This window comes from Cydia strobilella, chromosome 16 (genome assembly GCF_947568885.1).
Source record: "Cydia strobilella chromosome 16, ilCydStro3.1, whole genome shotgun sequence".
Taxonomy (NCBI): Eukaryota; Metazoa; Arthropoda; class Insecta; order Lepidoptera; family Tortricidae; genus Cydia; species Cydia strobilella.
Window position 1 is genome coordinate 13,710,488 of NC_086056.1, and position 25,232 is coordinate 13,735,719.

The 25,232-nt window shown below is 38.1% G+C and overlaps 2 protein-coding genes across 2 annotated transcripts in view; both read left to right on the top strand.

Annotated features, from left to right (window-relative positions):
- Window positions 1-6,527, top strand: part of LOC134748607 (transcription factor IIIB 90 kDa subunit) — a 43,667-nt gene extending 37,140 nt beyond the window's left edge. The window contains exons 9-12 of the mRNA XM_063683402.1: window positions 170-406; window positions 1,220-1,454; window positions 1,781-1,983; window positions 2,263-6,527. Coding sequence (XP_063539472.1) covers window positions 170-406; window positions 1,220-1,454; window positions 1,781-1,983; window positions 2,263-2,387 — 800 coding nt within the window. The 3' untranslated portion in view covers window positions 2,388-6,527. The remainder of the gene's footprint in view (window positions 1-169; window positions 407-1,219; window positions 1,455-1,780; window positions 1,984-2,262) is intronic.
- Window positions 6,528-12,947: 6,420 nt separating this feature from the next.
- Window positions 12,948-25,232, top strand: part of LOC134748615 (protein pellino) — a 104,513-nt gene continuing 92,228 nt past the window's right edge. Inside the window, exon 1 of the mRNA XM_063683410.1 lies at window positions 12,948-13,334. Within this exon, the coding sequence (XP_063539480.1) occupies window positions 13,321-13,334 (14 nt within the window). The 5' untranslated portion in view covers window positions 12,948-13,320. The remainder of the gene's footprint in view (window positions 13,335-25,232) is intronic.

The window sequence follows — 25,232 nt, forward strand, 5'->3', positions numbered from 1 at the left end:
AACTTTTAGACTAAAGAAGCGCCGGACAGCCATCAGCTAGATGTGTTAACGTTAACAGAAGATTGCACGGTTGCAGATCGCTTGTATAGAGGGTTTTATCAGTGTGATTTATTTCATTTGTCTTTTATTTCAATAACAATCTTGTATACTTTGGTAAATTTCATTCCAGGTCCAGACTTAGCAGTAATAGGTCTAGGTAATAGGCCCGACCAGCCCGAGGAGAAAGACAAGTTCCTAAAACCGGAGCCGAAGCCCCAGTTCGGCGCGGACCTGGTCGCCGATGAACTTGTACTAGCTCCCAGTGACGAAGATTATGTAAGCTCGCTTATTATGAGCGAGGAGGAGGCGAGACATAAGACGCAGCTCTGGAATAAGATCAATGCGGGGTACTTGAGGGATCAGAAAAGTGAGTATACAAGAAAGAGTCCTGCCAGGGTCGCCATGTAACGCTCCCAGCGATGAAGACTATGTCAGCTCGGAGGAGGCGAGACATAAGATGCAGTGGAATAAGATCAATGCGGGGTACTTGAGGGATCAAAAAGTGAGTATACAAGAGAGTCCTGCCAGGGTAGCCATGTAAGGCTCTCAGCGATGAAGACTATGTCAGCTCAGAGGAGGCGAGACATAAGACGCAGCTGTGGAATAAGATCAATGCTGGATACTTGAGGGATCAAAGAAGTGAGTTTCTTTACTTTTCTCTACCAGAAAGCGTTGTCGCGGTCGCCTTGTAAAGTGGGCGATACGAAAGAATTAGGTTACCCGAATGATACATTTTTCTAAGCGTCTAGATTTAGAAAAATGTGTCTTTGTAGTTTCTTAGTAAACTGCAATAACTTGCCTAATGACAGGTATGGTGATTGGTGACCGCACCAATAGTTGTCCTCTTAGGCCTTAATATAAGGCAGCATTGGTGACTTTCCTAAATAGAATATCAATGACTCCTGGACTCATTTTAAATAAAAAGTTTGCATGATTTTGCAATTTTAGCCCTTAAATTAGGCATAGGTATTTAGGTATGCTACTTTATGCGTTTGGCGAATCTAAGAAAAAAATAATTTGTATCATACTTTTTTGGAAAATAAATTAAAATGTAAAGTATTTTTGGGAATCCACCGTTTACAAAGATAAAGGGCTGATATGCACAGACCGAATACCAAGCGGGCGCCATTGGTACTGGTACTGGGGCTGTTACTAAAACATTTTTTTTTTTATTTCACAGTCAAAGAAGAGATGCGAGCCAGAGAAAAGGAGGAAGGCAAAGACAAAAAGAAGAAAGTCCGCGGCTCATACAAGAAGAAGACTCCTTGCAACGCTGCTACGGCCGGCGAGGCCATTGAGAAAATGTTGGCTGAAAAGAAAATCAGTATGAAGATCAACTACAATATATTGAAGACGCTGGACCATCCGGGGGCTCCGATGTCTCCTGTTAGAGAGGCTGCTACCCCTGTTCTTGAGTAAGTTATTTTTATAAAAATTGTTGTCTATCATAGACAGTCTCCGCTATTTGAAAAATGTTGGTGATCTAGAGATTCTAGAGAATCAGTATGAAGATCAACTATTATAGTATTGAGGGCCCTGGATCAACCCGGGGCTCCAATGTTCACCAGAGAGCTGTTCTGCTTTATTTTCTATTGTCGTTTAGTCCAGCAAGGCTTGAATGGATATTCACATTTAACTAGTTGACTGTTTTTTATTAATTTTTTATACAATTTACTAATGTTCAGCATACGCCCAAAGCTGTATTATTGTACAACTTGGTATCATTTTATTTATCTTACAGATCAAAACCCCCCACTCCCGCCCCAGTACCAGCATCACCCGTGCCCAAGAAACGCAAGAAGAAAGCTCCCCCCGCCCCCGCCACGCTCAACATCGCCAGCCCCTTGCCGACTACGCCCGCACCGGCTACGCCTGCAACGCCTACGCCTGCACCGCCTACGCCTGCACCGGCTACGCCTGCACCCGCTACGCCAGCTCTTACTGGTAATGAATTAAAAATAAATGTTTGAGTCGAACCGTTTGTAGTCACACGAACCGTTTGCCGACTAGGTAGGTGCATTAAATTGATCTAACTTTTTGGTGAACCGCGAGTTCTCAGTTCGGCACGAACTACTAGTTATGTAATTTAAGCATATCGTTTTAAAATGAGAGCACAATTTTGATTGGTGAGACTTAGCTACCGATTTGACCTCACACAAGCAAAGGATTGCTAAATTTTATGCATGAGAGAGTAAGGGTTAACACTACTTGTTTTTATTTCAGATGCAGGCGACGATTACGACGAAGACGTAGAAGTGGAGCCTACCGCCGCCGCAGAAGAGCTCTCTTTAGGCGCCCTACTCCAAAATGGTCAGGACGACGACTATTATGATTACGAGGAATACTAAATACATACAGGGTTGCAAGAATATAAGTGCATTTATGTTTTGGGATTATACTGAGCAACTTATACTATGGGACCAACCACGAAATCGCGATAAAAAAAATACCCTCCCATAGAAAATGGACCAGCCAAAATGTATGAAACAGCCAAATTTTTTTTCGCGATTTCGGGTTTGGTCCCATAGTAAAAGTTGCTCAGTATAATCCCAAAACCTCCCTGGCAACGGGAATGCACTTATTTTTTTGCCACCTGCAGCAGGGCTCGGAACGGGTTTTTCTGAAAAACCCCGAAATAGCCCAATATTTGTAATTATTAGCTATTTACGTAGGACTGAAACATGTATTTAGGTAACAACTTCGTATTAGATTGTAACATTAAAAATGATATAATAAACTAAATGAACGAAAAATAACGTAACAATACCGGATTTTTTTGTATGAAGTTACCCGGTTCCGAGCCTTGCTTCTCTGGGATAGTGCAGCTCAAAAGAACCTACACTAACATTCAAATTTATGCTGTCAATAAATTGTCACCCGCTCTTGCTTGCGGCTAGAATGTTTTGCACTTCATTACGCCTCTATAAATATTCCTTTGTATATTATGTAGAAGGTATGTATACTTTAGTAGTACGCAAAGTATTCATTGAGGTGAATGAACCAACACGTATTAAATGGCGATAAAAACATAACTACTTATGCTATGATATTCTGATACATTAGGAATAACGTACCTAATGATGTAGTTTAAGATGTTAATTAGTTGTAGTTTAACTGATTGTATTCGGCATATAATACATTGCTTACCCAAGTTAGTACAGAATTTGCTTAGACGGTTACCTTTGAGCAACACCGGCTTCCGACACGTCGGAAGGGAGGAGCCCAAGAGATATCTTCCCGTAGAAGGCGTAGAAATCGTTCTATCTCGGGCCATACCTTCGAGCAACACCGGCTTTCGACACGTCGGAAGGGAGGAGCCCAAGCGATATCACCGTACAAATCGTTCTGCCATTTTTGCGGGGGGAATCGTGCACACAGTCGCACTTCTCACTCACTACATACAAAATCCAATCTGTAATGACACAAATATGTTATGTACATAGAAAATGACACACATCAAAGACAAATCTTGCACACCTCGATCTCTTTTTGTGTACGGATGAGTCACAACACAACGAGCACCACGGTAGTTGTGTGCATGCCCGGTCGGGCATGTGCTTCGGCAGAGGGGTAAATAGTGCGAATGCCGACTCCCTTCCCGGCAGGGGCGTAGCTAGAGGATATGGCGCCCGGGGCAGTCACCAAATTTGCGCTCACTGACGACTGACAAAAGTTTCCCCGCTGCTGCCTTTTGCCCATTTTGGCGCCCCCCCTTGGACGGCGCCCGGGGCACTTGCCCCCTCTGCCCCCCCCCCCCCCCCCTACCCTAATTAAGCCACTGCTCCCGGTGTTGCTCGAAGGGCCATACATAGTTACCTATTACGAAATATGGATGTTAAATAATTGTAAAAAGACGCAACTTGTGTATTTTTCTTTTCAGTAGCCTCTTTTGCTGCTGACTGATAAGTGATAACATGTTGTAAGGTTTATGTGGACAAAACCGTCTTTAAGTGAAGCTACAAGCTCTTTTGTCGCTTTTAACTTGCGTTTGTACAAAATGTAGGTACACAACTACACAAACTCCACATACAGAAGGTTGGTAGAGCGGAAGGAGTAAAGCTCTTCCTCTAAAACTATGTCGGAGCACAGAATAAATAATAGTACTACCGTACAGAAAGGACACTTCCTACAATACCGAAGTTTGCCACCGATTTAGGGTCGAATCATGCTGTCCCTTTCTAATGTATGGCACTATCCCTTTCGGCGATTAGGGTTGTCCAAATTCAAGCCATTATCCTCTCTGTGGTTGTACACGCAAAGGGACGTCAAGTTGTGCCAACCCTAATAATTGCTCGGAGCCTCGACTCCTCGGAGCAATGCTGAGCCGAACGGAGCCGAGTTTACCCGAAAGGAGGAGTGTCCCCCCACTGGTCTAAGCGACGTACGTATTCAAATACGAAAGTGACGGTCTAACCTCTGACCTATGACGTTCTAACGGTCTTCCCAGCGATAAATTTTATATAACGGTCTTCTCCACATTGTTTTTTTATATGGTTATGTTTTTAACTTTTTAGATCATATTAGGAATTGATTATAGTAGAAGCTAATATCGGGTAAACTTTTCGTAATAATTAGGTTGGGATGGTGGAGTGAAAAAGGTCTGATATTAGCTATATTATATGAAGGACTGATTTTATTATTTATAGTTTGTAAAATGTTAACTATGTTAGAACTTAGAAAGCTTTAGAAATAAAACAATAACGGCGAATTAAGTGTTGTCTGTAGTCGGCTTCATTCTGAAATGATGTGATCATATTTCGCCTACTTGTGAGCCTCCAACCCCCCTTGGTGATTTTAATCCGTGATTGTGATATTTCTCTGACTCACTCCGCCATAAAGTAAATTGATTTCTGGGTGAACCTTGCTACCCGTGGTGGGATCCTGTTGATAGGTATAATATCGCACTTAGAGATGTACATTTTACTTGTGTTTTAGCCACAGATTTAATATATACAAAAATAAAAAAAAGCCATACCATTACCAGCCATAGATGAAATATAGGATAAAACAATCGGTTTCACTTACAATATACGCTAGATGACGCAAATACCACGATATGTATTGAAACCAAGCGTGCCGACTTTTTCATACAAAATTTACGCATAATATAATTTTAAAATTACTTATCTGTGATAGGAAATATGTTCTTGCCTTTGGGTGCTCGCAATTTTTGGGCTGTTGCAGTTAATTTGATAATTCAACAAAGCATTTTTTAAGTTTTCACGGACGTCCGGCTGCAACAACTGACGCGCGTGGACTGTAAAGAGCGTGACCGTCGCTGCTCAACGTTTGGTCGGGGTTCGGACACGCGAAGTAGATGCATTTGCGTCTTCTATGGTATATTTATTTCTGTGGTTTTAGCTAAACTGTGTGTTTACTTTTGTTTTTTAAATTGCACTAGATGTAAAAAAAAATATTTTTAATGCAGTCTTTCGTTGTAGTATTGCCTTTTAAATATAAGGAGTGTTTTTTTATCAATTTAGGTCAATTTTAGCTTTTCATATGCGTACTTATTCTATCTTTATCTTAGGTATTGATAATTTGGTCTAACCTTTAGTTAGACCTCCCCAGTTTCGTAGAGATCGTCCAAATTTGTTGAGACTTATTGAGGCCGTTTGGCTCTCTAATACTATCCAAATCACTTGATGATTCCGAGTTATAGACATATCTTTTTCTATTTTTTAATTTATATAGCGGTGTTTCTAATAAAACAATTTAATAAAAGTAATTTGATTTGTCCAAATCTCAGTATTTTTTGAAAAAGATCTTCATAAAGTGATGCATTAAAAAAGAAAAAAGATGTTAATATTATATTTATAATTAAACTATTTGTTTAAACTTATTGTATTACTTTAATTTAACTTAATAGGTTTTTTGCGAATGTTTTATGCGACGTCTCAGGAAAAGTCATGGGTATGTTCCATTTTTATCTACATTAGGTATAAGTATCTAAAAAGGGGTCATCCATTAATTATGTCACACGAATTTGACGATTTCTTGACCCCTCCCCCCCTCCTTGTCACACCTGGTCACATTTGGCAACCCCCTCCCCCCCTGGTGCGACGTCACATATTTGGCAATTTTGTCTTCAAAGTGTAATTATTTTATTTATTATTTTTTAATTAAAGCAATACATATTGGTAATTTTATGACATGAAATCGATTAGGATTTAAAAAAAACCACGAATTAGAACGATTTATCATAGTAAAACCCTATTATTTAACTGTACATCGAATAAAAAAAAATCCAAACAATGTTTTTAAACAAGTTTGTGATTCCCCCTTCCCCCTTGTCACAACATGTCGCATTTTCTTAATCCCCTCCCTCCCAACCCAATAAAGGTGTGATGTAATTAATGGATGACCCCAAACAACATTTAAAATAACATATAAAAATGATTTGATATGTTAGTAGAGCCTGGTAAAGCTTAACTTAATAAAAACTGTCATTCATTTGTGTATTTATAATAGCAATAAATTTATACCTACCTATTGAATCTGCCTTTTTTTAATATTTCCATTTCATGTCTGAATTAATTTAATTTTCATAAATCAAGTGATATTTTATTGTTTTTCAATAGTTAACTCATGTATTAAGCATAAACTTATGTATTAAGCCATCAAGTGGCAACGTAATTCTTTTTAGGGTTCCGTACCCAAAGCGTAAATACGAGACTCCGTTGTCCGTCTGTCTGTCTGTCCGTCTGCAGAGGCGTATTTACATATTTGGCGCCCCGGGCCATTGGGCCTCTGCCGCCCCCCCATGACCCATGAAACAAACACAAAAGCATAATTTTTTCTCAGTGCCTTTCTGCAGAGCTTGGAGATCTTGGAATCCAACCTATAGCCAATTGTGAGCGAGGCCGACGGCCGAGCTCTGCATAAGGCCGGAGACTCGGAGCGTCCGATAGCGGTGTGCTGCCCTGTGAGGCTGAAGGCCGAACTGCAGAAGAACAGAGCTTAAAGCACTGGTCATGTCTAAGGGAGCCTGGAAGACTACGAATATGATTAAAGTTTTCTGCGGGCCCAAGAGACTTAAAGGGCGAGCTTCAGTGGAGCTGAGCTGGGACAAAAACCTATGGCCAAGACGAGCTATGCATAGTCCTAAAGTCCCGGATCGTCCAATTGCGGCGCTCTTCCGCGCAAAGCCAAAGGTCGAGGTGGAAAAAATCAATGTTTGGGATTGGAACAATGACCACGTTAAAGTGACACCAAAGAGTGGCATTAAGAGCGTCCATACAAGGTCGAAGACCGAGCTGGAGGAGAGGAGAGCTATTGAAATTGGCTTGGAACTTGGAACCAATGTAATCTCGGCTCTCCTGCTACTCGACCTTTGGCGTTCGCTCAAATTAAAACGAAGGCGCGAATTGCTGGAAATTCAGGAATGCTTCGGGTCTTCTGAAAAGCGCGACTTTTAAGCTTTTCAGGGCTCGCAACCGGACCTTTTAGTCCGCCATAATTTTTCTGAAGGTCTTCGTTTTAAGGCCAGGTCGCAATTCTTAATCAATTCTCGTAAAAAATTGTGACCAGATTCTATGATTATTAAATAGATTTTTTTCTCGATCCAGTTTTAGGAAATTTTTCAAAATGCGGAAATTGGCATAAAGGACTTAAAAGCGCCAAAAGCGTCTATCTATATGGCGCTTAAGACCATTGTGAGTTGACTGTGATAACGACTCAACGAACTATGTATTTTTCACTTTTACATTTTCTAAGCTTAACGCGAGGTCTACAGCTCACAGAGCCACTAGTAATAACATTGTAAATTGGGTCGTACCTATAATAGCGGCTCTGCAGCATCTCGGCCTTACGTGGTGCGCTCGTCCCTTCGGCATCCTAGGGTCGTTAGTTCAATACCCTGCTTGCGATCCGTCCGTTTGTTTTTGAACTATACACCTTATGTTTCCCTTCGGGCTCTGCTGTCCAGTATCTCGGTCTCCTGCCTTGCGGTTCACCTTTGAAACAACTAACCATGTCGTGTCGTGTCCGAACTCTAATTTTATTCAATACCACAAGGTATTATAAGTTCTCTTTTAATATGATATTTGCGTATATTTATCAGTGTTTTGCTGAGTAATTTACCACTAAATGAATGATGCGAAATTTAGTACCTACCCACTAAAAGAACGCGCTTTGTTTTTTGGGCTAGGCTCCGACTGACCCGTTCGCCAACTCCTTCGTCGCCTTTGAATTCTATACTCAATAATTATAGTGTTAATAGCAAGTTAATAGTGTACGGTTTTCGGTTGACGTCGGCGTCAGCATCTGGACGCCGTGCGCCACACAGAGGTACGGACGTCGTACACGATGCCTTTATTTACCGTAGGAAGTATAGCGACTGCTGACGCAATGGTCGGCGTCTAGACGTCGCTCACGGCGTTATGCCGACGTCAAGCATGCAGCGATAGGCCCTGGTCTGCAACAAACGCCGTACGCCGCCGCGGCGTCTGGCGTGTGAGAGAGACCGCTATAGTGCATTTCCATAGTAAGCATTCGTACGTCGCGTACAGCGTCTCGCCGGACGCGACCTACGGCGTTTGTTGCAGACCAGGGCCAAAAAGCATTAACGGAAGCCCGCGGCCTAAGGGCGATGTGAAGAGCGATGTCACAGGGCGACATCATGAGAACTCGTCGACAATCCGACGTGGGTAAAGAATTAAGGTAGAATGAAAAGGGGCGCAAACGCGCTGTAAAAAATTTGATGTGACTACTGGCAATAGACAACGAATAGTAAGTATAGCGGTGGCAGTAACACCACAAAAATATTTTTTTTTGGGGCGCCACTGAGGCACCCGAAACTGAAAGCCAGCGGCGGCCTGCGCCGCCCCCCGCAGCCTGCCGCCCCGGGCCATGGCCCCCTTGGCCCTAGGGTAAATACGCCCCTGTCCGTCTGTCTGTCACCAGGCTATATCTCATGAACCGTGATAGCTAGACAGTTGAAAATTTTCACAGATGATGTATTTCTGTTGCCGCTATAACAAATACTAAAAAGTACGGAACCCTCGGTGGGCGAGTCCGACTCGCACTTGGCCGGTTTTTTTTTAGTACTTGGAATTTTGATTTTATCTCAATTAATCAAATTTTAAATTTAAATGACTTAATCGACCACGAGCCAGCAGCAATATTACTTAATTTTAAGCAATAGGTTTTTAATCTTATCTCATATGATTCCCTACATATAAACTTATTTGCACTTTACATCCCTACATTTTAGGTTAAATTCAGCTTGTGCACCAACACATCAATACGTTTTATTTATACGTGACATCATGGTGACAACCTTTGTTACATAATGCAAATGCCATTCGCAACTGCGCGATGCATTTGTTTACTTTGATGATTTGGTGCGTCACATGCGTTACTCACTATTGGACAAGTTAGAACTTGCGCGCTAGACTTGGGTTAGGTGATGTGAACATGCCATAAAAACTAGTACTAACTTGATGTTTTAGAATGTTTTGTTTATTGCTTTATCATGCAGTGTGTTGACAAGTAGTTGACACAAAAAATGCCCAAATGATCTATGAGGGGTTATTTTAATAAATAATTAAAAATAAACTTTATATTATACATAATAGAGTCTAATTTCGTAAACTGTCATTGGTTTTAATTTTAGGGTGGCGTTTCACTGGTCCAAACCATGTCCAAACATGTCTGTGGAATTCGGAAGGAGGAAAACGTTATACAAAACCCATAATGATGTCTCATTAGGTAGGTAACTTACCTATGATGTTATTTTAGGATTCTACAAACTTGGTTTTGTTTGTTTGAAATAGGTAAGTAATTTAATAATTTTTAAAATGAGTTTATACACAATGTACTTAATAAGGTATTTTTGAAATTTTAAACTTTATTACGTACCTTTTAAGATTTTTTTGTTAAAAACTTCACTAAGATAAATAAACTTATGTAATTACCTACTAAACAAATGTGATTAAAGGGCCAAGTCATTTATGAAATGAATCATTTATTAGAATTAAAAGAAATAAAAAAATACAACATGATTTCACTTCCATTGCACATTGTTAAAGTTTTTATGATTCCTCTCCTATTTTCTGAGACTTGTATTTTATTTTCTTGTAGTCGGTTGTTTAGACTCTAACTCAAAATACCTATATAAATGTATTATTATAAAATATACATATTATATTATAATATATATATATATTATTAATGTATTATTATATTATATTATATTATATATATATATATATATATATATATATATATATATATATATATTTATATGTATTATTATTGACAAACCCAACTTGTCAGTAGAACATTTTGTTTTATATTTGCCGCCTTTTTCTACTGACAAAGTTGCTGTGCCAGAGTATAATAATAAAATAATCATATTACCTCATTATTATGTCAGATAAGATATAGGCAATCATTATTGTCAATTTTTTTTTTAGTTTCATATTGGAAAGTGATTCACTGAACTCTGATTTGGACAACACTATCTGAGAACCGACTTGTCGGTACAAGAACGCTCCTACCATTGCACCCACTTTTGTGATGTCGATGTCAGACACAAGCAAAGAGACAGTACAGTATTAACCTTGCCAACTTGACTGAATAAACTGGTCACCAGTTTCGGTAAAAATATCTAGTCAGTTTTAGTGATATTTTGTAAACAAATAACATAATAATATATTGATCAGATTATTAAAATAAAATTCAATTATATTTTGCTATGGGTTTTATGTGTAACGGACAAGTGCGAAGAAGGAAACTAACGGAAAATCAACTAATAATACTGAAGAAACTTTTAGAGAAATACGGAAAATATGCTTTTCGAACATCGCAGTTCAACGTGTCAATGAACTTAAGCAGGTAAGTTTAGATTATAATGTGTTAAGTTGATTTAAGTTTTTGTTTACGTAATAATGGCGGACGCAACCGTTGTTGTAACTTTATTGTTTACTGTTACAAAAACAAATTAATATATCATTGAAACACTGGATCAAATTATCACATGACAAATAATTTACAAACACTACATTTTTTGATTTTTGTTTGTGCGTTTGCAGTAGGTGATAGCATATACATATCAGTATTTTGTTGAATAAGTGACGTAAACAGTTTCAGTTATTTTAATTAAATATACTCTATTATTAGGCAAAACACAACAACTTATTATTATATTGAAAGACTAATAATATTTATATACCGCAATAATTTGTTAAAATAGCATTTCAAGTTTTGCCGCCCTCTTCTTCCCTCCATTTGTTTGAAATGAATGTTACCATACTTTTACTAAACCCATCAAACTGGAGTTTAATTAGTATTATTTAGAGAAAATGGTGTGTATAGACGGTCAAACAACTTTGTCAGTAGCAAAAGGCGCGAAATTCAAATTTTATATGGGACAAGCTACATTTAAAAAAAATTAAAAACCTTTTTTTTCTAGCGACTGAAATGGCTTGACAGACTACTACTATTACTGACTATGACTGGCTACTTATCGCATTTTTGTTTAACAAAAATTTACGTGCTAACAAAAATAAATAAATAATTAAAATAAAATATACATATATAAATATCTGTAGTTAAAATGCGCTTTAGAAATTAGGAATTCCTAATTTCTAAAGCGTATTTTAGATAGGTAACTACCTATCATATCATATTACTCTCTCTGCTATGTTATATATGGGTGTATATGGGTTTCTAAAGAGCTAGAGTTAGACCAAGAAAAATCTGCAGAGATTTTGACAGCACACGCAGTGCCGTTGTTATTTATTATTATTGTTATTTCATTTTAGACAGGCAGCTGATGCTGGTACGTCTAAATCATAGTTCACTAAGTACTGTTAGCATAGCTTGTCTAGTCTATTTTTAAATACGTCATAATTTCATAGAAGTTTAACGATTAAAATAACACCTGCACTGCGTGTGCTGTCAAAATCTCTGCAGACTTTTCTTGGTTTGACTCTATTTAGTTTGGTTTCCGTTGGCTTTGGTTCTGTGCAGTTTTGGTCACCTTAACTCAAGTTACTCATCAACACTTTCAATAGCCATTTGCCCTTAAACGCGGGAAAGTGGTAGGCTGGTAGGTATAGTTAGTCAAACCCAATTATCAGTAAATAAGAACAAAAAAACTATACTTATCCTTTCCTTTCGGGTGCTAGTACTAGTGTAAGACGAATATAGTATGATTCTCTCTGTCTATGTTTGAAATGAGACAGTCCTTTGACAAACTATATTAAGAATGGAGTTAAAAAAATATCATCGAATTTCCTTCTAAAGCCCGCTCCAGACTACGCGGCGCGAAGCCGCAAACGCGAGTGTGGAGTCGATTTCGCTGATTAGCGAACTAGACTCCACGCTCACGTTCGCGGCTTCGCGCCGCGATTCGCGCACGAGTGTGGAGGGCCCTTAAGAATTAATTGCTAATTAGAGCAAATGTTGTTTTAACACATGGCAACACTACGTTCGAATACACGCGTCACTGAAGTCATACTAAATTAACTGCTATAAAATAAAAGATAATTTTATGAAAGATTACGATATAATGAGTCGGCACGGCGATAATTAAGTTGAATATTGGGTAATAATATCATTGTGTTATAAGAAATAAGAATTTAACACCTATAGTTTGTCAAAGGACTGTCTCATTTCAAACATAGGCAGAGAGAATCATACTATCTTTGTCTTACACTAGTACTAGCACCCAAAAGAAAAGGATGAGTATAGTTCTTGTTTGTTCTTATTTACTGTCAATTTGGTTTGACCAACTATAAATTAAAATATACTACGCTGTGGCCAAAATAGCGGAATTCGATGCTCAAAATGAAAGTTGGCGTTGTATGGTTGGTACATAATCAATTTCACCAACATGCAGGCAGTATAAACGTGAAGTTCGTGACGTTCGTTGGAGTTAAGAATGAAGTTAGCCACGCTATACAAGTAACATTTTTTTTAGTTTGTAGTTTGCGAGTTCACCACTGTCAACTGTGTTTAGATTTGTCGGGTCCTAAAACCTGTGGCATTCTTCTTATTAAAAGGTGTCACTGAATATTTGTTTTGCTATCGAAGTGATAAGTTCATTTAACGTCGCGGGTAATTGTAATATTTCATGTTCGTAAGTGAAGTGCAAATGTTCTAGGTTGGTGAAATAATGACGAGCAGTGCTTTTATCGCTTCGTAGCGATGTGTGTTTATAATACATTAAGTTGATTGTGATTTCAAAATTCATGGTGTATCCAATAAAATTAGTGTCGTTTATAGAGTATATTTCGAATCATAGGGACCATAAACGAGCCGACGGATTCTATCATGGTCGTAAAACGGTAAGTTATTAGTTATCATACAACGTGGTGTTTATATAAGATAAAACAAACTATTAATACCTATACCTAGTTTCTACATCTATTTCTAGCATTAACGGGCATAGTGCTAGAACTAATAATACATTTTGTCTTCATGTACTGAGTACAAGTACTGTTGGTGCATCGTCAACGTTTGTACGTGACTTACATGTATAATAAAACGTATTTGTTTGCATTGTTTATCGCTTAGCGTACTCATATTTTGGGTATTTCCAATGTAATTTCCTAATGCTATAATATATTTAGGTAAAACATGTCCCTTTGTTTACGAAAAATGTGTTGTTTTCGTTGTCGCCATTGTTATCGATCACTACGCATCGCGGATTGGCTGCCGCGTTTTGTTATTGTATTTTTTTAAACCGCCTTTAAATATAAAAAAAATCAATGCCATTTAACTAATCCCAGTGTGCATATTAAGATTATAATTAAATTCAGCCATGCCATATGTATAGTTCATATGCATATGTTTTTTGACCTACAAACTTAATATTAAATTTTTCATAAATAACTTGAGGATAGAATTTTCAGTTTTTTTTTTTAAATTACATGCACCTTGTAGTGTATAATATTAATTAACCTTGCACTTGGACTTCACTTTTGTTTTTAAGCCGATTAGTAAAACAGGTTACTTGAAGTAGATAAAATAACTGTATTTTAATTATTTTATACACTAAAATTAAACGGTTTAAACTAGTATCCTTGCTTTAAGCGTTAACCATGTCACAACATTAGGATATGTTCTAAGGAATCTAAGGAAAAGATTTGGATATGTTCTTGCTAGGCCATCAAACTTGCACATTGACTTTTATCACCAGTTGTCCCAGATATGCATATGCCAGATGTGACCATGAAACTATCTGTAGTAAATACCAGATCTAGAACCTTACACTATAAAACACATTATCGGAAAAGAAGACACACTTGATTCATTGTTTCAAGTACACAAAATATATAATAAATAAGACATAATAAAATCGCTTACCAGACTTACACCATGAAACCGCCAATCCCAGTGAAGACCTGGAAACTCGGGACACCGTCACCCGTATTCGCTGCGGGGACCTGTCTTGACAAATCAGTAATATGCACCTACAAGACGCATCAAATTATTGCTTCTATCTGACAAAGAGCAACCCAAGAGCCCGTATTTCTAGCGAGGACCAATTGACTCACACAAATAATACAAATTCAACAATAGCTTAAGACCAATTCTGCAATAGCAATTCTGCTGGGTTAGAACAGTCATTAGTTAAAGTAGGTATTTTCTATCAATGTTCCTTTCCGACTATTTTTTCAAATTGGCAACTCAAGAGAATTGAGTAAGAGTAAAAAAATGTACTTTTCAATCAAATACCTTGGACCTACTGATCTGGGCAAACTTTGTACCTTTTTACGGTTGTGACCCATAAAATTCCTCAATAATTCGTTTAAGTACAGTAGGTAGTTTACTGAAGTAATTTACCTTCTCTCACTAAGTAGTTAGATCTACCTTGTTGCTACGAGGAAATCATATATTCCATTTTCTGAAGTTACCTATTCCCTAGAATATAAGGAAAAACTCAACGTCGTGTCGTATCAGGCTGTCAAAGAGAAGGCAGAGGACCGCGAAACATGGAAATTGCTCCACCGACAAGAGACTTACTCTTAAATATATGATGATGATGAAGAATATTAAAGCCTAAAAACCTAGTTCTAAAATACGATTATTTTCACCTCTTTCGCTCTTACCATGATTGAGTGAATTACTATGTCAGAATGACGCAGTAAAAGTGGCCTTTTTCAGTATAAGTACACCTTTTACATGCTTTATTATTCTAAATGTCAATACTTATGAAATATAAAAGCGCCACCCATTTTACGGAACTTCCTAACATCCTAACAAATTTGATCCATGGATATAAATTTTACGCCAAACTAATGTTTCATATCGTAAATATCGTCCGCCGGCATTCAACTTTAGTGTGTTAATATAATTATACGGATGGCCGCTCCATTTACTGAATGGGCATTTCTCGCAAACTAAGGGGCTCGGACCCTTGCCGAAGCCTACGGCGTCAGCAGGTAGGTACCGGACTTTATGGTTTACATTATTTGAGATGAACGAAAACGGACAATGATTAGTGTGAATCTTCTTGCTTCTATAATTAAGGCGATGTTCGAATAGATAGAATTGTAGCTGTATAACAGAACTGCTTTTTACAAAGTGCGTAGGTCCTGGAGGTCCGTGAGGTTTTTTAATAGACTGTTTCGACCAAATAAGCCTAGCGGTCAAAATTAGCCTGCTTTTTAATAGAGCAATACGTTCAACATTCTTAAAACATGTTTTATTGTTGTTGTTGATATTGCTCTTTGACATTTGAGAGCCCCCGACAAGATTAACTTAAAAGCTAATACTTGCATGCACGTAAAGTTTTTAAGCTTTAAATAACCATCGCTCTTGTATGACATATCCTCTCCAAAAGACCGCAAATAAATCCGTCAATCCGTTTTGGAAATATTTATCAGCGTCCACATGCACAGACACAAAGTCTTAGTATTAGCCGACCGGAACTTAGTTTTACCGAAACCGAAAGTTCAGTTTTCCTCTAGTTTTTTAATGCCGAAACATACTGAAACCGAAACTTCAGCCAGACACTACCGCTGTACAACATTAGCAGGTATCTCTACCTACCTATTCTTAGAAACCGAGTGCAGTGATCTTCACAATTCCTTGTCATCCATCATTTCGTCGGTAATGCTCGGAAGCACTCGTTTGAGTGATGGCCTCTTGGGTACCAAATCAAAATATATTGAGTTTCGTTTCGTGTTACGAATAAAAGCTTGTGAAGTCCCCGAATGAGAAAAAAATTGGCCTTCTAAGAACGTTGGGGGCTTGGGGCGGTATTTTTGAATGAAAAAGTTACTGATTGAAAAAACTGTAGGTAACATTTCATGTATGTCAACTTTTCAAGTGTAAAAATATGGGTGCACGAATAGCCGGATCCACACATAGCGAGCATACGCGCGAGGCAATTTCCTCGCGCACTAAACGGCCAGTGTAGACGTGCCTCGGCCGAGGCGCGCGTGTTGTATCGACATTTTGCCTCGCGCGCCGCCTCGCCCGAGGCACGTCTACACTGGCCGTTTTGTGCGCGAGGAAATAGCCTCGCGCGTATGCTCGCTATGTGTGGACCCGGCTAATCGTACTCAAAAATATGTCCCATTGCTCTTATGTCAGCGAATTAAGAACTATGGGAGTATGGGACATAGTTTTGAGTAAGTTGTCTACACCCATATTTTTACACTTGATTGTACTTTAAATTTCTCTCAAGTTTGTTAGTGGTCTATATCTATAATATTGATAAGTTATCGGAGTAATGCAAATTGTATTTGTGAATGAAACGCCCCAATCGGTTTACATCTTGAGATCATCGTAATGAATGGTCGAATTTAAATATACGAGTCCGTTCAACTTTCCATACTTTTATAATACCGACCCTGCTATGATAACTTTGTTTTTATTGCATATAATATATTTGTGATGGCGAGTACTGTTATTACGCTGGGGCCCAATTCAACTCGAGAAAGTGGCAAGTGATGTTGCTATTGTATGGCGTTCGAATGTGTCTGTCAAAATTTGTAATTTGACTTGTCATTTTTCAATTACCACCTATCACTGTTACAATTTGGTAGCAAGCACGTAGCAAGGCCAAAGTCCGTCTACGCTAACTTTGCAGTTTGCACTGACTTGAACGATAACAAAATGGGGGAGTGTCATTATGAACGTGATATTTTCATACAAGTTTGACATTAATTAATGATGACATTTCCACACTTTGTCATTGCAAATGCCATGCAGGGTTAGCTTCTATCACTTTCTAAAGTCAAATTAAGCCCCTGAACTTCTTGGCATTCATGAAATTCGTTGTACAGGTAAAAAACATCCCCTAACGCAGCGTACTACGTAGGCGAACAACACGCGAACGCGAAGCGCAGCAGTTGTTCGCTTACGTAAGACGAAGCGTTAGTCAATTGTAATACCAACGTTACCAACAACCTACATGTACAGGTATTTTTAACCCACCCATCGACACCGAAATGTCAAAAGGAAGCCAGCCTCTCGGCTTGAAGCACGAGGCCCGCGTCCATTAAACTTTAATACGAGGGTTAAAAGAGGGCTTCACACACACAGATCACTCACTAACTAGATAGAGCATAAAAAACTGTCCCAACGCCGGGGAAACGAGTCTATCATTATAGTTGAGTCCCAACACTTGCTGTTCTGCACGCGGTAGTGTGCTCTTTGTTACACCCGCCTGCGGCGGGCGACGTCCTGTTTTTTCTTATTGCTACGCGTGCAGTGAGCGTTTACCACAACTATAGTGAGCTGCAATTATATGCTTTTCTTCCGTTTCTAAGCTCTGCTGACTTTTCGCTAATTGTTTTTTCCCTACTGTTAAAGTAACACCTGTCGTAAGTTGTTTCGCGCTCATTATGTATAGGACACCGCTAGCCTGAGTTGCATTGCGCGCAAGTGTACAACCAGTATTTTTCTATTTTTATTAAATTTAATCTTATTGTATTTAAATAAAGATTGTTCCATAGGTTGTTGTAGCATTACAATAAAACGTTCCTCGCGTTTAAATTTTGTAAGAATGTCTGTCTTCGTATATTGTCCTTCAAAGTCAGAAAATTCTTAACTCCATTTGAAGGAGACATGCGACTGTAGCAGATAATACCTCGATTTGCAAACCTTTTAACTCCGTTCGAAGGAGATAAAAGGTTAGCTAGCGACTTTAGCCGACGATATGCATCATAATCTGTGACGGACAGAATGCGGAATCTATGAGGTGCAATCTATGGCTTCACATAAACGTCACTGTATGTACAATAAAGGTTACGTTAAAAATAAAACTCGAGTGCTCTAAATACGGAGGCATTTGAAATGCGAGGTATATAATGAAAAGTATTTGGCACCCTTTCTTGTTACAAAAATGTACGTGGGTGGCAATGTAGGCGTGAACCAAAAGAAATGTAACTACAATCATGGGACATGTATTATATTATAAAGCTAAGTGGGTTTTGTTTGTTTAGTAGACTTTTGAAATTGGAATTTAAAGAAGCCTGCACATTCAGCGTCAATAGTATTAAATCAAACGCGCCTAAAGTATCTGCCACCCTGGATTACTTTTCCAGTTAGTAGTTACTGTACTCACAGATAATTTTCAGAACTATAGAAGGGGTAGGTACTATTTAGTCTACCTAATGTTTTGGACGCATCTCGACTTCAAAAGTACGGCAATTACATATGCGATATTTTTAAATGGATTATATCGCGTATCGCGTGTGGGGATGTATTATAAATTCAATATACGCGATATAATCCGTTTTCATAGTTTTATTTCATAAAACTATTGAGTTAATTTATTTTCCGTATACTATTTTTGCCCAAGTTCGTGCATATCCCTTTAAAATAGCTGTGAACAGTCGCTATCAGATATAGGAGCGGCCAGGGTGCTCGAAAATATTTAAGCACACTCTCTAGCTAGTGCCTTGACAATAGAGACGTATTTAGATATTTGTGAGCAACGAGGCAGCTCCGATAAATCTGATAGCGACTGTACGTAGCGTCCGAAGTATATAATAATTGGAATCTGCACTCGATTAAGTGGATTCCCGAAGGTGTGAGGGCCTTTGGATTGGACCAATCAGGGAGGAGTGCCAAGGACCTCTTCCCCGTCATTGGTGCGGTTTCGAATGCGAGGCGAATCGAAATATCGGCCAATTTAACGTGTCCTAAGTTCCGTAACGTTGGTCTGCCATCGACCTCGGATGTAATCCAGCGAAGCTGAGAATAGATGTGGATTACAACCAATACTATTGGTTGATTAGTTAAGACGAATCCGCTCGTCTCCGTCTCAGTGGAAAGCAGCCTTAAACATAATTTTTGCCCTACTGCGGCAAAGTAAATGTGTGTCTATTAAGATAACACGATACATATTGCTCTCTGGTGAATCGTCAGTAAGAGCAGTTCAGACTAGGGTTTTATACGCGCCTATAAGCTCGTTTTTGGAAGCGCGTATAGACCAAAAGTAGCGAAATATATCGCGCGTGTAAACGCGTCACGCCGAGCCGACAGTACACGCGCAAAAAAAAACGCTAGTCTGGAACCGCCCTAAGTTTGAGTCGTATTTTTTTTAACTTAATGTTGCTATTGTGAGAATCAGCTGCTCAATTTGCACAAAAATGTGTACCATTATTATATCATCGCGAAAGGCTGTAAATTCCAAACTAATCAATTACTCGGTTGCCGCTCTCGCAACGGTATGGCTTCCACCTGCCAACACACCTGCATGACAGATGTTTCAAACCCCCATAGAACGGTTTCAAACGGCTGCAAACTGTCGTCCACACTGTTAACTATTGGTGAACCTTATTGCTACGATATAAGACTCATTATTGGTCAAGTACAAGCGTCGTTCGTATCGCCCGCCGAGTCGAATACCAATATTCCCATTGAACTTAGTTGTTACGTATCTCGACTGGTGCTCAACAAATCGTCTCGCCAGTCTCTTGAAACGGAATACGCAACCAGTTCCTCCCACCATTCACCATCCTTGTCTGACCTCACAAATCCGACAGAAACAGACTCAAGCGTAGGCCTAATTTTCGTTCGTTTTGGAACTCGTGCCTGGCCAACAGATGTGCGAGATAAAAAATCTGTAATTACCTACGCAGCCGCGGGGATTTTAAAAGGCCCTTTGGGTTCTTTTACCTGATGCCTTTCATGTCTCGTGTTCCCGTTAATTTAAAGTTCCAAGAATTGGAATTAGAGAAATTGTTGATGTTGAAATCATCCATAGATTTAATGCTCAGTAAAAGGGGTTTAGCACACAAACCACTGCTTGCTTTGACATTTCTTTTATTACATTGATATACAGGATTAATTATAAGATTACATAAAGATCAAATCGAATATAAGTAACATAACCTCGCGCACAGGCCTGCCGCCAAATCTGACAGCTCTCCCTCTATAAACTAAAATGACCATAGATACAACAATCAAAAGTATAGAGCCAGGTACATACTACATGTAATTATCAGTAGTATTAGGCCACATATAGGATATTAACTATTGTGATGCTTACAGCTCGGCCATCCTTTTTATTTTAGTGAGTCCTCTCACTAAAGTAATTAAACATTTATATCAACAACCATATATCATAACATGTCATCCACCTTAACACTAACGAAAGATAAACGTACATAACAACATTATTTTAACCTTCTGGTTATTCAGTTCCTCATTAATCAATCGCAGCCAGTGACAATATGTATATTAACCTGATGCTTTAACCTGAGATCATGTAAACAGTCATTTCATACAACCAGCACCTATAGTAGCATTTACAGCCTTCTTCTAGTCTTTCACTATATGAACTAACCTACAGTCATGGTCTGCTCTAGACAGTCTGTTAAAGTATAAACCAACATCAACATTTACAGTCTGCCCTCAAGGCCTGCTCTAAACAGTTTGGTAAAGTATAACACGTTATAAACAATCATAGTCTGCCCTTAAGGCCTGCTCTATGGCAAAGCATAATACATCATATACAATCACAATCTGCCCTTAAGGCCTGCTCTAAGCTGTTTGACATAGTATGACACATCATAAACAATCAGTCTGCCCTTAAAGCCTGCTCTAAATAGCTTGGCAAAGTATAACACATCATAAACAATCACAGTCTGCCCTTAAGGCCTGCTCTAAACAATTTGGCAAAGTATAAAGTATAACACATCATAAACAATCACAGTCTGCCCTTAAGGCCTGCTCTAAATAGTTTGGCAAAGTATAATTCATGATAAACAATCACAGTCTGCCCTTAAGGCCTGCTCTAAACAATTTGGCAAAGTATAACACATCATAAACAATCACAGTCTGCCCTTAAGGCTTGCTCTAAACAATTTGGCAAAGTATAAAGTATAACACATAATAAACAATCACAGTCTGCCCTTAAGGCCTGCTCTAAATAGTTTGGCAAAGTATAATTCATGATAAACAACCACAGTCTGCCCTTAAGGCCTGCTCTAAACAATTTGGCAAAGTATAACACATCATAAACAATCACAGTCTGCCTTTAAGGCCTGCTCTAGACATCATTCCAAAGTATAAAAATTGTTATGGCCTGCTCTAGACTAGACTAGTCTAGACAGTCTGCCATCACGGCCTGCTCTAGAAGACAGGCTGCTATCAAAGCCTGTTCTAGACAGTCTGCCAACATTCAACCTAGTCAATCTAATTATTTAATTAGACTGTTGTTATGGCCTGCTCTAGACTGGACCAGTCTAGACAGTCTGCCATCACGGCCTGCTCTAGAAGACAGGCTGCTATCAAAGCCTGTTCTAGACAGTCTGCCAACATTCAACCTAGTCAATCTAATTATTTATTTAGACTGTTGTTATGGCCTGCTCTAGACTAGACCAGTCTAGACAGTCTGCCATCACGGCCTGCTCTAGAAGACAGGCTGCTATCAAAGCCTGTTCTAGACAGTCTGCCAACATTCATACCTATAGCCAACCTAATCATTTAATTTGTTATGGCCTGTCTGCCATCACGGCCTGCCCCAGACAGTCTGCCCTCAAGGCCTGCGCTGGACAGTTTGCCAAAGTATAACTAATTATTTATTTATTTTTGAATCTAACTACAAGGTCCATATTACAAGTACCTATCTTTGCCAAAATATAAACTAACATAATAAACAGTCTGCCATTACGGCCTGCACTAGACAGTCTGCCAAAACTCAACGGTTATATTCTAGATTCATAATATTAATATAATAACTAGCAGTCGTGTCAGCGAAGAGTCTCGACCAACACCGAGAGAGACTCTCGCCGAGTCGCTTGATCAGATGCATAAGACGGTAATCGTGGACACGGCGCATAGTACGTCGGTTGCTCACTCTGCGGCCCTGACCATCGGCAGCTTGGGCCCTGCCCACTGCTGGCAGCTCTGTCTTAACAGTTTCACCTCCTTTGCTTCAGTCAGCTCTTGCTGCGATGCCCTCGCTTATCATCAACTTCATCCGTTCAGCCAGGTTACCAGCGTTGAAACATACAAAAATAAAAATAGTTATAATCATTAGCAGTAGCAAAGATAATTTTAGTCACAGTCATCCTCAATAATTTAATAATTGAAATATAAACATCGACTCAGTCAATCATTATCATCATCAATTAATCTTACTATATACCTAATCATCATCTATCATCATCTATATCGTCATCAAAATCGATCTGTTCGGTAATCATCATCGATATCATCATCAATATGGTCAGTCAAGCATTATCGCCGACATTGTTATCGAAGTCGTTCAGCTCCGTTTTCATCATCGATATGGTCAGTTATTGACCCTGTCGTGGACATCGAGGCAAACATTCGTTGACATCGACACTGTAATCGATATGTTCGGTCATATACATAATCATCGTTCTCGGACCTCTGTTACCTAAGATCTTCCTTAGATACCTACTCATCGTTACTGAAATCGTAATCAGACGTCAATGACGTCATGGATATCAGTCATTATCTTCATCGAAAAATCCTCAACATTAATTAAATAAAATGACAAATATTCCATCGATTCATCAACTTTAAGAAGATTACATTTAAAACAGGTTTTTATTAATTTATTTATATAAACAGATAATTATTTATTCAATGACCTTATGATCCTGATGTTTCGTCCTAAACTTCGTTCAGTATTTCACAATGGTAATATTCAGCCCCAGGAATCGGCAAGAACGCAGCAACTATATCTCGGGATGACATGCACCCAAAAAAAAGTAGCTCTAAATAATAGCGTATAGGTACTACACCGAGTACACCGTAACATATACTAGCGTCATTAGTGTCATTACCCCACCTACTATATTATTGGAAGTATTGGAAGTGATTAAAAGTTATTCCAATATACATTTATTCACTTTTTGTTAATTGATACAGCCAATATTTCCTGGCTATGCTAATCGTGGCGACAACGCACTTAATGACAAAAATGCAACCATACATTTTGTCTTTATGAATCATGGTTCTTTTGCCTTACTATACTTTAATTAATATTACCAACTTATTTCTTGTCATCACTGTGTCTCTGTCATAAAATCATACATGTTACCTTCCATGGTACCTTGTGTTAAACCTACTGATCAAGCAAATTTTAAGAATACAAAGTTTCATGAATTGAGATGAAAAATAAAAATTAGTTCCAAGCTCCTTATAAGGCTTCTTGAGCCTACTTTATAAGGCTTCTTTAAGTTTGAATGTTATCTACTTTTAGCTTCGTTTATTTAACTTACCTACTCTGGTGTTGATTCTTTTGTTAAGGTCAGTCACAGACTTCTGCTCAGGACCATACTAAAATTTTGTACTAACACTTGTGACAGTGGTTGTACTTATTCATCGATTTTGCATTTCAAGTCAATTTTCAATGAGAATTCTTTAAGTCTTGTTTTTTTTCAAACAGGGACTGTTTTTGTAAACTTTTTAATTTTACAAATAGACTTTCTTAACTTGATAATGTATACACGAGTATGCTGCTTTTGCCTTTTCTTGACACTTTATGGTCCTTACCTATTAGTAACCTGAATTTTATAATTTGTGACCTAAGAGTTTGATTAACTTAGTTAGGCATCACTAACTGTAAAATTTCTTAACCTGAATCTGTCATACAATAATTATTTCAGATTCACCCTTTATGCAAATGAAACCATAAAGTCACAAATTAATTGTATTTCATAGCAACAATTCATAGTTTCATTTGTGGTTTGTTATTGTATTGTACAACTGCAAAATATAACTGAATACTATGCAATATGCTTAATACAAATATTGAATATTGTGTCAACAGCATGGAAAAAGTAATCTGTTCTTGTTTAGCCAATCTGCTTTTACTAGACAGAACTTGCACTAAACTTATAAATTTAGAGAAACAAATGTGTACATTGGTGTATATTTTGTGCAATAAGGTTTAAATATAAATACCGCTTGTCACCAATTCAAAGGTATGAAGTAGGTATTCAAGATTTCTAAATAGAATGAAATATAACTTCTTTTAAATACCTACTAGGAGATCTTAACCACTGAAAGTGAACTGTACTTATTGTTATCAGAAAATAAACATTTATATTTAATTTTTTTTCATTTTCTTATGCTATGTCAATATCCACAACGCAACCAGTCATCATGTAAATCATGCTCCCTGAATGATAATAATGATGTTTTAAAATTGTTACTTTGATTTTCAATTGCATGACATTTAAAACAGTAGTATGAAATAGATGTAAAACTATCAATGTCATTCATTTCAAATTTAGAATTCATACTGTGTGTAATTCCATTAATTCATTATTGTTTCTATATGCATCTCTCGGAGTATCCAGACTAATAATTTTCAGTACAACAATGATTGGCAACTAAATGCATGTACCTACAGTACTACTATGTAGAATATACCATCTTTAATTAACATTTTTTTTTTTTTTACATTTGCCTATATACAAATGTTTATAAATAATTTGTTTGCATCAAAACAAAAACTAGTTTCTTTGTCTTTTCACCTAAATAACCGATATGCACATTTATCTATTAAGATTCTTTTATTCTGAATTAGAGACCGGGGTATTTATCTCAATAAGTGTGATGCTTGGTAAAGGCCTTTTCTAAATCTTACCATTGACAACTGTCATGGGCCAATCTCCTACAATTCTAGCCCGCTGTCAGTCGCTACCTCTCATCTTTGCTATCTCATCATTTCATCATGGCAATAACTTCTGCAATACTAATCAATCACCTTTTTTTGTTATCTCTTACCATATATAGGC